This window comes from Mesoplodon densirostris, chromosome 3 (genome assembly GCF_025265405.1).
Source record: "Mesoplodon densirostris isolate mMesDen1 chromosome 3, mMesDen1 primary haplotype, whole genome shotgun sequence".
Lineage (NCBI taxonomy): Eukaryota > Metazoa > Chordata > Mammalia > Artiodactyla > Ziphiidae > Mesoplodon > Mesoplodon densirostris.
In genome coordinates this window covers 9192663-9208657 of record NC_082663.1, presented here as the reverse complement: position 1 = coordinate 9208657, position 15995 = coordinate 9192663, and the positions used below count along the sequence as shown (strand labels likewise).

At 45.3% G+C, this 15995-nt stretch overlaps 1 protein-coding gene across 1 annotated transcript in view; it reads right to left on the bottom strand.

The window, feature by feature from the left end:
• Positions 1–15995, bottom strand: part of ANKRD33B (ankyrin repeat domain 33B) — an 84828-nt gene that overhangs the window by 37601 nt on the left and 31232 nt on the right. The window contains exon 2 of the mRNA XM_060091587.1: positions 3058–3187. Coding sequence (XP_059947570.1) covers positions 3058–3187 — 130 coding nt within the window. The remainder of the gene's footprint in view (positions 1–3057; positions 3188–15995) is intronic.

Sequence of the window (15995 nt, the reverse complement as noted above, 5' to 3'; positions counted from 1 at the left end):
CAGAAAGCAAAAACAAAGCAAGGTAGATGCAGTGTTCAAAGAGATAACAGAAAAGTGTTGCCTAAAGTAAAAATATGCCTAATATAAGTCAAACACAGAGAGCAGGAATGGAAATATATGATAGTGACAGTTGGGGGGGTTTTTTGTGGGTGGTGGTTGGTTGGGTTCTTCTCAAGGATGGGGGGCAGGAGATCTTTATAGGCTGAGAAACAGGGTATGAACAAAGACAAAAATCAGGCTGGATTTAGACTATTCCTCTGCAACACAAAAAAAAATTTTTTTAAAAGCAAAAGACAAGTTGTTATTTTCTGAGTGAAAACAAAATAAAAACATTTTCAAATAGGCAAGAATTCAGAAAGTGCCTCATGGGTATTAAACCACCACTAATACCCCTACACACATAAAGAGCTCTCGCAAATCAATAAGTAACCTTGCCTTCCTGTACTTTCTCATACTCTGGGATGAGACTCGTGCTCTCGTCCATGCCTTGGCCCTACTGCTCAGGAATGCCTGGCCACCCTTCTGTGTTCCGGCAGGGACTGGAGTCTGGCGCTCCACACTTTCCTCCTGCCATGAAGACCTCTTACTTAGATGGCTCAGCATTTCAAAGGCCTGGGGACCGAGTGGAGGCAACGTTTCTCCAACCACCACTCCTTTCATGTACACCCCTCTGAGTTGGCGTTTCGAAGGCTGAAAGCCAGCCCAGACCCACCTCTCCCCTATGGCCCACCGTCACAACCACCAGGGCCTGAGCCTTCTGCCACTCGGCTGTGCTCCTTCTCTGCTCTCTGAAACAGCCTCTGTGCCCACCAGGATCATCTTGCCCCGTCACCACACACCCAGCCTCACGCCACTCAAATGCATTCCCTTGCATTGTATCTAGACCCTAGATAACCTGGTCCCCTGCCTCCTCATGGGGCCACCCCTCCCCCATCCTAGACGCACATGGTCCTTGGCTATTCCTAAGACATGCCTGGCTCCCTATTGGTCCTGAGGCTCTGTGGTGCATTGGCTGGCATGGCCTCCCTCTGACCTCTGCAATGCCCAGCTCAATGCCCACCCCCTCCACGACCCCTGTCCCAAACCACCAGGCTAGACAGGGTGTTCTCACGCCAAGGCTCTCAGCGCACCCGTTCATCAGAGCCCCATCAGATGGCTATTTAGCTGGACAATTACTCAAGGGCAGAAGTGCCCTTCACTTCACCACCCCTGGTCCCTGCCCAGGTTCTTGGCCAGTGGGGGTAATGAGTGATAAGGTCATGGTCACTGACCGCCTCTCACAATATCCTTTTACTCTTTTGCTGTTCAGGACGTTGTGTACCTGGGCTTTCAAAGTCTGGAGAGCCTCTGTGGAGGGAAAGCTTCACGCCCTGACACCTGATGAGGTGGACGTGTGTGAGCACAGCCCTGACACCTGGCTAAGTTTAGGGGGTTTTCTGCCTTAGGCTTCTCGATTGAAAAGCAGGTGAGCACAGACTACTTCCCGTTATGGGGACAAAACTGCAAGATGCTGAGTCTCTGCTTCCCCTGGGCTCCGCAATCAGTCACCCACGCTGGATCAGACACAGGGACCTGTGATGCAAGACAGGACAGGGAAGTCCCCCTTGGGTGGTAACGGCAGAAATTCCCCTTCCAGAATCAACGTGCTGTGTGGTCTGGGGCATTTTCTACAGCGCCCCAGCCCTGAGTCCAGTTCTCAACAACTCTCAGCAACGGTGACCCACATTCTTTAATAAACAAACGCCTTTTCTTCCTAACTCAGCCAGAAGTAGCTTCTCTGCTGGAAACTGAGAACCTGAGGGATGCAATAGACGTAATCCTGATGGCCAAGAATTTTGAAAGTGGTCTATCACAAACCCGGTTAGTACCACGGTTACAAAGGAAGTGCAGTTCTGAAGGGACAAGTACAGTTTCATGTTTGTCCCCAAAATGTCCGAGTACAATTCCAGAAGGGGTGAGCTGTGCACAGGGCACTAGTCAATGCTGGTGTAAAGACCCCCTCTGGAGATGAACATCCCAGGACGAAGTTCACTTACCCTTTACAAGGCGCTCTCACCACCAGCCCCACCTTGTTACACTGATACACTCTCCGCCAGAAGCCCCTGGTTTCCTTTACATCCCCAGGCCGAGTGCAAGGTTACCACGTAAACGTGTCCACGTGTATACATTCACTGTCACTAGTGCTTCTCCTACTCATGAGTTCACCAGCATCTCCCGGATCCCGGGAGCACAGGGTGGGGTGCAGTGCTCTGGGGTAGGGGACGTGGAGCTGGCTTTCTGGTGCAGCTTCATGTTCAAAGACTTCGGGCAGTTTCAGAGCTAGCTCTGCGCCACACTGAGTCCTGCACTAGGGTGTAAACTGCACTTGGAACAGACAGCAGACCTGACGCCCTACTTAGGTCTGTTCCTTTTGTTCTCACCTTTGTGCTCTGTCGCCTGTGCTGAGTCATGCTGGCTGTGCACCTCTTGTCAAAGAAGGTTGCCTACAGCCTGAAATATACGGGACAGCTCATTCTCCAGACCCTGACCTTTACAGGTGTAACACCTTTCCATCCACATAGAGATAAAAAGTTGCAAAACAGAAAACAACAACTGTCTGGTTGGAGGTTTATAGGAACATTGTGACCAGACCTGCTCAGACAGCTACAAGAACAAAGGATTCTGGCAGGAAGAAGTTTCCAACAACCAGCCACACTCTCTCCCCTTTTAGTATAAAAGAAGCCTGAATTCTTACTCGCGGTTCTTTGGGACGGGAGTCCACCTCCACCATCCTCTTGGTTTGCTGGGTTTCTGAATAAAGTCACTGTTCCTCACCCTAACACCTCACCTCTGGGTTGACTGGCCTGTCATGCAGAGGGCAGTAGGAGCTTGGACTCAGCAACACACTGTCCCAAACACACAAAGAGAATGTCACCCACCTTCAGCCCTTTCCTTGTCCCTCTTAGCAGTAAAGCACAACCTCTGATCAACGACATCCATCTGCCGTCAATCTCGGGAGCGAGGTCAAGTGCAGCCCCCAGCACCACTGCCTGGGAGGGGAGGGAAGCTGGGTCTTACCCGCCTGTGCAGCCGTGATGAGGGCCGTGTTGCCTTCGCTGTCCTGCCAGTTGACGTCCACGTGGGGGCAGTCTGCTAGGACCACCACAGTATCCACAAAGCCGTGGTAGCAGGCGACGATGAGGCCGGTCTAGAAATGAAGAGGGAAGCAGGTCAGAGGGCAAGAGCGCGCAGCACCACCCCACACCAGTGTGCGTCCCCTGCCCTGCTGGGCACGACGGGCAGGAGGGAGGTGAGGACCCAGTGCCGGTTCTCAGCACCAGGTTAGAGCAGCTGGCCATGGTCCATTCACAGGTGTATGCTGAGCGCTGAGAAGGGCGAGAGGTGCTGTGCTTGGAAACTTCAGGGACAAAGACCCCGCCCTCGGGGTGTTCGCATTCCACTCTAAGGAGGGGAAGAGGCATCAACTACAGACCTAAGATGTAAATGTGTTATGAAGTAGACTGGGTCAGGGCAGTTGTGAGCCCCGTGGCCACACGGCTCAGTCTGGAACAGGTGCTGGGGCGGGTTCACTGAGATGGGGCGCTGGGCACAGACCGAGGAGCTGGGGGAAGACGTCAAGGGGACCTGGAGGGGGAGGGGCGGGCAGAAGGCCAAGGGCTCGCTGCCCAGGGACCAGCCTGGAGGCTGGTGCCCACAGGCGGCCTCAGTGGCCAGGGCAGGACTGGAGTTTGCTCTGAGCGAGATGGGGAACATGTGGGGCGGTCCACTGTCAACAGTCTGCATCAACTCTGGCTGCTGCGTGGAAAACAGACTCTAAGAGTGAGTGGGAGCAGGGAGACCAGGTGGGGCTGTGGTGACCCTCTTTCCTGGCACACAGCCCCTAAAACCCTCAGGAGTTTGCATTTTGGGTGCTAACGAGATGACTCTTGGTGAGGGCGGGTGCTGGGTGGCTTCAGGATGGGGGCTGGTCTCTAGGAGAGCTTATTAGAAGGTTAGATCTTTCAGCTCCACTGCCCCTCCCACCCCTACTCCTACCTCTGGGGTGGGGAGGAGAGGGTGAAAAACTGAGTCCAAGGACTAATGGCCAATGATTTAATAGCTGAGCAAATCATGCCTACTTAACGAAACCCCATAACATCCTAAACAATGGGGTTCAGAAAGCTGCTGGGCTGGTGAACACACAGAAGTGCCGGGAGAGAGCATGGAAGCCCTGCACCCCTCCCCCATGCCTGGTCCCGTGCTTCTCTTCCATCTGGCTGTTCCTGAGTTACAGACTTTATAATAAAGCGGCAGCAGGATGTAAAGCACCTTCCCAAGTTCTGTGAGTCGTTCTAGCAAATTACTGAACCCGAGGAGGGGCTGTGGGAAACCACAAATTTATAGCCAGTCAGGCAGAAGGTGGTCCGTGGGTCCTGCGACTGGCATCTGAGCTGGGGGCAGTCTTGGGGGACTGAGCCCTTAACCCATGGGGTCCTTGCTGACTCTAGATAGTGTCAGAATTGAACTGAATTGTTAGACACCCTGCTGGTGTCAGAGAACTGGAGAACTGGTGTGGAAAAATGACATGGATTTGGTGTCAGAGAAAACCCCAACGCTTGACATCAGGAAAAAAAAACACCACAGGGTGTTTTTTTCTGCAGATGCTGGACAGGTGATGACAGTGGTCATCATGCACCAGGAAGCAGGACGAGAACCCGACGTGCTGGCACCCTGACCACAGATTTCTAGCCTCCAGAACTGTGAGAAATAAATTTCTGTTGTTAAGCTACCCATTTTACGGTATTTTCTTATAGCATCCCAAGCTGATTAAATCACCTTGTAACAAAGGATTCAGTGAGATCCTAAAATTCAACCCAGAGTAAGAATTCAAGATCCAGAGTTAATCAAGTGACTCTGAGCCCTGCCAGCTGCACCCAACAGCGCTTGGGGACGCAAACCTTAAGTTTAGGGCAATCCCACAGTGGCCCAGCTCTATTTTTACCAGATTTTTAATAAGAATGTAATTGTTCATGGAACGAGGAGAGGGCATGGGCAACCCCTCACGTTTATCTCAGTAAGGCTCCTAGTTGCCCGCCCTATATATTAAATGTCAAATATTAGAATTTTTAAAGTTTTAGAGAATACCATTCATTTTTTAACACTGACATGCATACTTCAGCAAAATGAACTCTATAATTCTGTGACTATAGTAAAGGCTATCTAATACCTTCCTGCTTGTGCATTCTTTGAAATAGGTCATTCTATCTACAGAATGAAATGTTTCACAATAATTTAATTTTAAGGAGAAACAAGCATGGAGTCAGCCCAGGCAGGCTCTACTTCTAAGCTTTCAGTGTCTCTGGTAACCAGAGGTCACTGCCACCGACACCTGCATCCTCCCAGCTAACTTGTCAGCTCACTGTTTCATAAATGGTCCAGAAAACTTGGGATTCCCCACATCGTAAATGCTGCAAACTCACTTTGAGTTTCTTTGGATGACAGTATTTCTCAAATATTCTACAACCATCTCCTGACTTATAAACGAGGCATGTTGTACAAAATATAGCCACTTCCTTTTTATATAATTCCACAAGGAGCTCATATTTACTACAGAAAAAAACTCCAGAAACATAGATTAGAAAAAAATTTTTCAGTCCAGACACACAATCTCACACACACACACACACACACACACGCTCACACTTTAAAAAAAATTTTTAAACCAAAACACAGGATTATTTCCTATATGTTTGTCAGGAATATACAGCAACATCTACCAATAAAAGTAATTCTGTGTCAACATTTCCAGCGGCTGGGGGGTATCATACATATTGCAGAATCTTAGTTATTTAATGGATCCCTATTCTTGGACTCTGAGATTTTTTTCCTGTTTTTCTCTATTATGAGTCAAACCTGCAATGAAAATTCCTAGAGCTGAGGCTGTGTGCATATCATTTCTTATTTTCTCAGAGGACATTCTTAGAAGCTGTATTTCTGGATTAAAGGAAAGAGTTATTCTGAAAGTTTTTTAACACATATTTCAAACCCACCCTTCAGAAACGTCTCAAAGGAAAACCATAATTCAAAAAGAGTCATGTACCAAAATGTTCATTGCAGCTCTATTTACAATAGCCAGGACATGGAAACAACCTAAGTGTCCATCATCGGATGAATGGATAAAGAAGATGTGGCACATATATACAATGGAATATTACTCAGCCATAAAAAGAAACGAAATTGAGCTATTTGTAATGAGGTGGATAGACTTAGAGTCTGTCATACAGAGTGAAGTAAGTCAGAAAGAGAAAGACAAATACCGTATGCTAACACATATATATGGAATTTAAGAAAAAAATGTCATGAAGAACCTAGGGGTAAGAGAGGAATAAAGACACAGACCTACTAGAGAATGGACTTGAGGATATGGGGAGGGGGAAGGGTAAGCTGTGACAAAGCGAGAGAGAGGCATGGACATATATACAGTACCAAACGTAAGGTAGATAGATAGTGGGAAGCAGCCGCATAGCACAGGGAGAGCAGCTCCGTGCTTTGTGACCACCTGGAGGGGTGGAATAGGGAGGGTGGGAGGGAGGGAGACGCAAGAGGGAAGAGATATGGGAACATATGTATATGTATAACTGATTCACTTCCTTATAAAGCAGAAACTAACACACCATTGTAAAGCAATTATACTCCAATAAAGATATAAAAAATAAAGAAACATCTCAAAGGACATCTACTTTCACCAATCCTGCCAACCCAACCATTAGTTACGGATTCCAGGGAATTCTCTGGCAGTCCAGTGGTTAGGACTCTGCACTTTCACTGCTGAGGGCCCAGGTTCAATGCCTGGTCAGAGAACTAAGGTTCTGCAAGCTACGTGGTGTAGCCAAAAAAAAAAAAAAAGGATTCTGGTTGAAAGGAAGACTTCCCTTTGGCAGGTAATAAATAAAGGGATGCTCTCCAGGGCTCCTGAAGTTCCTGGTTCTTTTGGAATCAGCTTCTCATCCACTTCTTCCTACCCCAATCAAAAGGGGGTCTGTTCTAGAACCACAGCCCCTTCCAGCCCCTAAGGTAAGCCTTCCCTAAATGTGAAGTAAGCCCCTTCTGATGGTGGCCTTGGAAATCTTAGCATAACCTTAGGTCAGAAATGAAGATTATCAGGAAAAAAAATAGATAATGCAATTTAAGGGCTCAGGATAAAATGGTAGTGAACACAGAAGGAGTAGCTCTAGTCTCCACAGAGACTTCCATTACTACTAAAAATCATTACCTTTATCACCTATTTTCTGGGAATCTATTCCAAACGGCTGACATTTCCATTTTTAAAACTAGTGTTTAGCTATAACTTAAACTCTGTTTTGCTGGGTCATCTTGGTGCCCCCGACAGGAAGCTGGGAGGGGAACTACAATCTTTAGCAACCCCTGACCATGGCCTCCCAAGACCATTCAACAAAGGACCTGTCACAAAGGAAAGTACTGTCCACCGCCGAATCATCAGAAGGCCACTGGCACGTGGTTCCCTGAAGCCACAGACAGCTTATTTTTTAAATTACAAACAAAGCATTCATGAGAATAAAATATTATTATTAAGGGGGAAAAAAGTCAGCTACCTACAAGAGGAAGCCCCCATTTAGAGGTCAGCTAGAAACTCTAAGCCCTCGAAATACAGCCTTAATTTTCAAAGCCTACATACAGTGGAAAAGTCAGAGCAATGATAACAGAATAAAGTTGAGATGTTTCTGCTTAAAAATTGTAAGCATTTGTACATGAAAAGCCAAAGATAAACAAACCGAAACCCCATTCCTTGTAGGAAGAAAGGATGATATAACAATAGGATTCTAACAACATCATTTATTACATTAACAGATTAAAGGGGAGGGGGAAGAAGGAAGATCATCCTCTAAGTGTGTTAAACCTCTCAATACACACTCACACAGACACACACACTAGCAAATGCACAGAAAACATCTGGAAGGATTGCACCAAAATACTGAATTAGCATCTTCTGTAGAAGAAAGGGGAATAGAGGTCTGTTAGTTTTATGTGTACCCAGATATTTGGTCAAACGTTACTCTAGGTGTTTCTGTGACACTATTTTTTGGATGATATTAACATTTATATCAGTCGATGCTGACTAAAGCAGATTACCCTCCATGACGTGGGTGGGCCTCATCCACTCAGTTGAAGGTCTGAACTGAAAAAGAATGACCCCCCCCCCCCGCGCCCGCAAGCAGGAAGGAATTCTCCTGGCAGACTGCCCTTGGACTCAAGGGTCTCCAGCCTGCCAGCCACCCTGCCGATTTTGGACTCACCCAAGCTTCCACAATTGTGTGAACCAATTCCTTAAAATAAATGTCTCTATCCCCCCATATACAGAGATACAGATATAAATGGACAACCATGGATAAATCTAACTATATAGCTGTGTCTCTCTAAAAATCAATATATGTATATATGTATCTATCTAACCATGTATCTCTCTATATGTCTATAGATACACACACACCACACACACACTCTCTACTGGTTCTAGCTCTCTGGAGAACCTTGATTAATACAGGGTAGTTGGGGAAGGAACACTTCAGAGAACTAATTTCACTTTTCACTCCATTTCAGTACCATTAGAATTCTTTACGGTACGCGGGCCTCTCACTGCTGTGGCCTCTCCCGTCGCAGAGCACAGGCTCCGGACGCGCAGGCTCGGTGGCCACAGCTCATGGGCCCAGCCGCTCCGCGGCATGTGGGATCCTCCCGGACCGGGGCACGAACCCGTGTCCCCTGCATCGGCAGGTGGACTCTCAACCACTGCGCCACCAGGGAAGCCCTGTTATTGTGTTTTTAACTTGCATTCTCCTGACTGGCAGTCAGATTGCAGATCTAATCAATATGTGTATTGGCCATCCTCACTTCCTCTTCAGTGAATAATTTATGTCCTCTGCCCAGTTCCTATTGGCTTCTTTTCCTTATTGATCAGCCTGAGTTCTTTATATATTCGCAGTCAGCACTATCCAACAGAAATATAACGGGAGCCACAAATGTAAGCCACGTATTTAAAATTTTCTGGTGGCCATGTTAAGAAAAGCAAAAAGAAATGGGTGAAATTTATTTTAATAATGTAATATTTTATTTAACCCAACATGGCCAAAATATTATGATTTTAACATGTAATCGACATTAAAATTTTTCATGAGACATTAATGAAACAATAGGTCCTAAGAAGATGCCCTAAGACGTGCTTAAATTGCCAGGAATAGGCTTTTGTCGCCTAGAAAGGGGCAAAGGGAACTGCTGTGGAGAGTTGTGGCCTCAATAATGTCAAGCTATAAATAATAAATGAACTCAGAGTCTAGCAGAAAAATAAATAGTTGGAAGCTCACCACCTAGTGTGTTTTGCTGTCCTGAGTAAGCCTTAGGATTCTTCCAAAATGTCGTTATGGACATTCTCCATTCTCTTTCACTTATGCTATCGTTGGCATGTAGAGGGTGCATACTCACCCAAGTATGTGCTGGGCCAGGATGGAGCTGGTGAAGGCACACAACAAAAACACAAGGACAATTGGTTGTGGTCGTCGCTAACTGTTCCCACGTTATCTACTCCTCCCGCCACCTGGTAGAATTGCGTTTATCACTCATTTTTAACCTCCGACTGGACTCTCTGATTGGCTGGTGAAATGCAAGCAAAATGGCATGTGTCAGTTCCAGGCAGAAGTTTTAAGGGACAGTGCAGGACCTGCCACATTCCCTTTTCTTTTTCTGCCTTGACTCTCCCTGAAGCTGAGAGCCGGAATGTCTCTCTCTGAGCCTGGGTGTGTGCAGGCACGGAGCCCAGAGCCTCACCATCACCTCCAGCCAACCCGCAAGAGCGTGAATGAACAAGAAGCAGGACTTGGTTATTTTAAACGCCAGAGATTTGGGGCTGTATGTTATCACAGTAAACATACCCTATCCAAACATAACTTATTATATCATATGCATAGTAGTGTATATTTATAAATGCGTCAATAGTTACTCTTTATTTTTTCCTTGGAAAGAACTGTTCTTTAAGATTATGTCTTTGCTACTTGATTGGGCATAAAACTTACTTTCCTTTATAAAAATGACAGGGATAGGAAGTTTAGGGTTATCTTTTTAATTTCTTTGTTAGCTTGAAAAATAAAAATTTGGTAACCATGTCATGCCACATATTCCAAAAACATCTTACATGAGGCCAGTCTACCAACCGGGGAACCACTGTTCCGTGGGTACCATTTAGTGCCTGAGCGTGGTGCCACCCAGGGCTTCTGAACTAAGTCCCCATGGTTGGGTTCTCCCCAGAGCCATCCCTTGTCCCTACCCCTACCTCAGTTTCCTTGCCTCCGAGCCTCTGCAGGTGGTGCAGGCACCTCTGCCTGGGGTGCCCTTCCTCCCGCCCTCCAGCCCCCATCCCCCAGCCTGCCTGTTGCACGTCCGATTCTCCTCCACATCTTGGTTCAGCCCTTTTCTACCCATCTTCTGATGCTCTCATTGGGCTGCCATGCACATTCCACTCCTCACTGGGAGGTAAGCTCCAAGTGGAGAAAGACCGCATCCTTTTAACTTTTCCCCAGCGCCCCATGTCTGCAAGACACTCAATAAGCATTTACTGAATGAATGAAATGCCCCTGAGGTGTGTAAGAACCTCCCACCTCGAGCAAGTATTCAACTTACTCTGAACCAAGGTGCTGACACATGATGACATGAGCTCCGGGCTTTTTATCTTACTTCCACCTTCAAGTAAGGAAATGATCTGAGGTCCCAAGAAAACCTCAAAGAAGACACTTGCCTTTAGTGTGGTAAGTATCGCTCTAAGCTGGTGCTTTTGATTCGGGACTGAATAATATAGGCATGAAAACAACAGCCACATTCAAAGAAAATGAAAGCGGTCGGAAGGATTCATTGTAGGGACATCAAAAGTACGTCAGGGGATCTGTACCTGCAAAAGCCTGAAAACAACCCAAATATATTATACATGGAGGTGACGGGCTAATGAAACACACACTCTATGTGGCACTATGTCACCCCCAATAGAAATGAGGCTAAAATGAATGAGCTGATGTGGAAAGATCTTCACAGGGTAGCATTAAGTAAAAATAATAATAACCACAGGTCAGAACAGTGTACATTCAGCCCTTCATATCCACGGGTTCCACATCCTTGGATTCAACCAACTGCAGATGGAAAATATTTGGGGAAAAAATTCCAGAAAGTTCCAAAAGGAAAACTTGAATTGCTGTGTTCTGGCAACTATTTACATAGCATTTATGTTGAATTAGATATTATACATAATCTAGAGATGACTTAAAGTATATAGGAGGGGGACTTCCCTGGTGGGACAGTGGTTAAGAATCCGCCTGCCAAGGCAGGGGACACAGGTTCGAGCCCTGGTCCAGGAAGATCCCACATGCCGTGGAGCAACTAAGCCCGTGCACCACAATTACTGAGCCTGTGCTCTAGAGCCCGCGAGCCACAACTACAGAGCCCGCATACCACAACTACTGAAGCCCACGTGCCTAGAGCCCGTGCTCCACAAGAGAAGCCACCACAATGAGAAGCCCGAGCACCGCAATGAAGAGTAGCCCCCGCTTGCCGCAACTAGAGAAAGCCCGCGCTCAGCAACGATGACCCGACGCAGCCATAAGTAAATTAATTAATTAATTAATTTAAAAAAATAATAAAGTATATAGGAGGATTGTGTAGGTTCTATGCAAATACTACATGATTTCATATAAGGGACTTGAGCATCCATGGATTTTGGTATGGCAGGGCAGCCCTGGAACCAATACCCCTCGGATACCAAGGGACAACTGTGTATGATATGACCTCTTTTTGTGTGAACTTCTAAAATGTGTGCATGGCTCCTGCAATGGCACTGTTCATAAAAGATCTTTTATTTTTCTGAAAGAGGATATAAGAAATATAACTGGCCACCTTCAATCCACAAAGTGTGAGACAGGAGCCTTCAAAGCTGTATTATGTATTTGGGATCTGTTTCAATGTCCTTTCGAGGCACTCACTTTTTTCCATTATATAAATAAAGTAATATTGGCAGTGAGGTTACAGGGGATATTTAATTTTTATTCATGCTTTCCTGCTTTAAATAAAGAGATGCCTAATAAACTGTTTTAAGTAAAGAAAGAACAAACGTTACTAAAGATAAAACATATACAATTATATCAGCAGAATTCTTTCAGAAGCAGGGCTTACCTTTAGATTAGAAGTGGATAAATTCAAGGTTGTCATAATTCAAAATAATTTCCCTATGGATTAAATTTTTCATAAAATATGAATTTTACTATCACTGGATTTATAATCTTAGATTGTTAGTGATTTTAGGAAACTACTTTGTTCAACTATAGTCTCTTTTCAAATCCAGTTTTTTATATATATATACACACACACACACATATCTCCAAATACATCTAATTATAATTCATTTATATACTTCTAATGCAAAGGGTATATATCTCAGAAGATTGTCTAATTTTCCCAATAATGACTGTGAGTTTCAGATAGTCCCCTTACAAGTATTCACTGCTGGAAAACCATACCTGTTGACTAACAGCTGACCTGAAGGCAGGTCAACTGTCATCAATAATAACATGTTCCTCTCACCATTTATTTACTTAATTTTTTTGAAGTTAGCCTTGGAATTTTTACAATGGATACACAAAGCTCAACAGAGACCTTTAAAGAGAGAGAACAGTTGGAAGAGCAAAATATAGAAAACCAGATGGAGCAGAAACCGCCCTCCCCAATGAGAACGAGCTCCCACGGGGTGTGCTGCCCTAGCACCTATCCACACACCAGGGGCCTGGTCTTCCAACCCTAGTCAAGCCTTCAGCACATACAGCCCCAGCCAACATCTGACAGCAACCTCACATAGAGACCTTGGGTCAAAACTGCCCAACCAAGCTGCCCCTGAATTCCTGAGCCTCGGGAACTGTGAGTGAAAATAAATGCTAACTGTTCTTTTAAGCCACTATATTTTGGGGTGATGCCATGCTGCATTAGATAAGTTAATACAAACACCAGCAAGTCCTAAGGATAGACTATCCAAAATCCAATCACAGTCTTCTGAAGCCCACAGGTTCTAAGACAATTTATTTATTTATTTATTTAACATCTTTATTGGAGTATACTTGCTTTACAATGGTGTGTTAGTTTCTGCTTTATAACAAAGTGTATCAGTTATACATATAAGTATGTCCCCATATCTCTTCCCTCTTGCATCTCCCTCCCTCCCTCCCTCCCTACCCCACCCCTCCAGGTGGTCACAAAGCACCGAGCTGATCTCCCTGTGCTATGTGGCTACTTCCCACTAGCTATCTACCTTACGTTTGGTAGTGTATACATGTCCATGCCACTCCCTCACTTTGTCCCAGCTTACCCTTCCCCCTCCCCATATCCTCAAGTCCATTCTCTAGTAGGTCTGCGACAATTTATGTTAATAAATTCATCCTGAGAACTGGATCCTTGGATTCAGGTTGAATATATGCTTATATAAAGAAATACATAATTAAATAAAATGTACTAGTATTTCATTAATAATCAGCCATTGAAGAGCTACTACTAGATATTATTCTAGTTACAAGAGAGATATAATTAGTGCTACAAACCAGCTAAGAAAATTTTCCTTTTGGGCTTAAATCAAGACTCATTACATTCTCAGAAGACATGAGAACAATGCTATTTTTTCCTTCTTTCAAAAATGTTCTCCTTTTGAAATTTAAAAAAGTTAAAGAACATGTTTTTATTATATAATCTTATGTTATCAAACATTAGTAAAAATGAGGTATATAAAGAATTTCAGTCATGAGGAAAAGCTTAACTTAAAAAATGAAAAATATATATACTTAAATAAACTAGGCTGCAAAATTCTGCATCAACAATGCATGAAAAAAAAAAAAAACCTAGTAAGAAATGCACCAAGATTTCAGTAGTGATTGATTCTGGCTGATGACATATAGGTGACATCTTTTTCTTTATACTTTTCTGTAGTAAAAAGTCCCATTTTTCCTATCATGAACTTACTTCTATTTAAAAATCAGAAAATTTTAAATTTTTAAGGAAGGAAAGTTCTGATAAAGCTTCCCAATCTCCTGCTTGCAGTAAATGGCAAGTTCGTAGGCTGGGAGGAAACAGTACAAACAAGAGAAAGCTGCTGCTTAATCTCCTCCGGAAAGAACTGGGGAGGGTTTAAATAAATTGACCGTCCAGCAAGCAATCAATAAATGAAAAACAAATTGGACCTTTCAGGATCTGTAGGTTATGATCCGCTTTATGAATTTCTTACAAAAACCCTCCATAAAGTTTCAAGAAAGAAATCCAAGTTGTCTATTATGTTGGCCTCAAAGAATTGAAACCCTTGTTGATGTTTAACTTACTCCAAGTGCTTCTCAGACAACGGTACATTCTACTCATGATAATAAAACTCTACAACTGTTTTTCAAGGCCATTTCTTCCTCAAATATTAGGTCTGTAATGCACAGATACTGGGTTGGGTCACATAGAAGGTGGCATCACTTAGTACAATCCAATACAATCAATGGAGGATAAACAACCTGGGTAATTATTCCCCCAAACAATCTACCTACTGTGTTCTGATTGGTTCAGGGTCGACCCTGGCCACTCAAAGTGGGGGTCGCTGGACCAGCAGTAGCAGCATCGCCTGGGAGCTTGTTAGGAATGCAGACCTTTGGGCCCCAGCCCAGACCTAGTGAATCAGAGCCTACATTTTCACAAGCCCACGGCTGGTCTATAGGACATAAAGTAGGAGGGCCCCTGGGGCCCAGGCTGGGGCTCTCAGATGGACAGTGATGGTTGCTATCACTACACCGGGAAGCCTAGGGTACAGACTTCTCGGTCACATCTTTCGGGATCTCAGAAACAGAGCTCAGCTTGTTTTTCCTGTTAATTTTAATTTTGATTGGTTTTTCTTTTCACAGGGAGGTGTGTCCACTTTCTTGTCATGCCCAGTCCCTGTCATACATGTATCAAATGCTCACCTGGTCCTGGCCCAGGTGCCAACAGTACCCTTTCAGATGCCCCCTGAGTGGTCCTGTCTGCCACCTGCTCCCTGATCCCTCACCCTGAGTCACCCCTGGTCTCACCAGGGCGAATCACATCCTCTTGTCTGGGTTGGGATGGAGAAGTCACAGAGAGAATGTGAGAGAGCAAGATTTTGTGGTTTGTAACTTGCCTTATAGATTGACTCTTAGCCCTACAATGTATGTAATAGAACGAACGCAATGGAAAGCAGGTTCCCAGGGGAGGGGGGTGGCACTGCTTCCGGAACTCCCTCTCCCCCAACCAGGAGCATTTGGTCCCCATCCAACAAGCTAGTACTGATGGTCCACAGGTACCTGGGCTGGGTGTTGAGAAGACAAAGATGAACTTTGGAATCAGACAGTCCTACCCCTTAGGAAATTCAGCTTGAGGAGACAGGAAAGTCAACAGTGATGACAAGCCTTGCCCCAGGGGACAGAGGACAGCGAACTGGAAACAGTTCCAGGCTGGGGGAAGGCACCCACCCAGCTGGGCCTGGTTAGCCAAACAAAGGCAGGAATCCCAGGGTGCCAGGGAGGATGGCGACGGTGGTTCAAGTGTCAGACAAGCAAAGGCTGGGAGCTGACAGCTCGTGGGGAATTGGGGAAGTTACAAGTAGATTCACCTGGCTGCCCCCACAGGAGGGAAAGGTAGCTCATGAAGTCCTAAGGGTTGACACGGGCTAAGGAGTCTGAATTGCACCTGAAGCTAATGGAGAACCACTCAAGGTCTTAAGCAAGATGTGTCATGAGCAGACTTTCCTTCTAAAATCCTGCTTCTCAGGTAAGAGGAGAGGTGGAAGGGGGAGCCTCCCCATTTTCTTCTTTCTATTTCCAAAAGAGTCATTAAATATGTGCCCCCCCCACTCGCCTTTTTAAACTGATTTGGCAACTCCTTTGTGATTTAAGATGTAATTGAAACTGACATCTGTCTGTCTGACTCATGGCTGT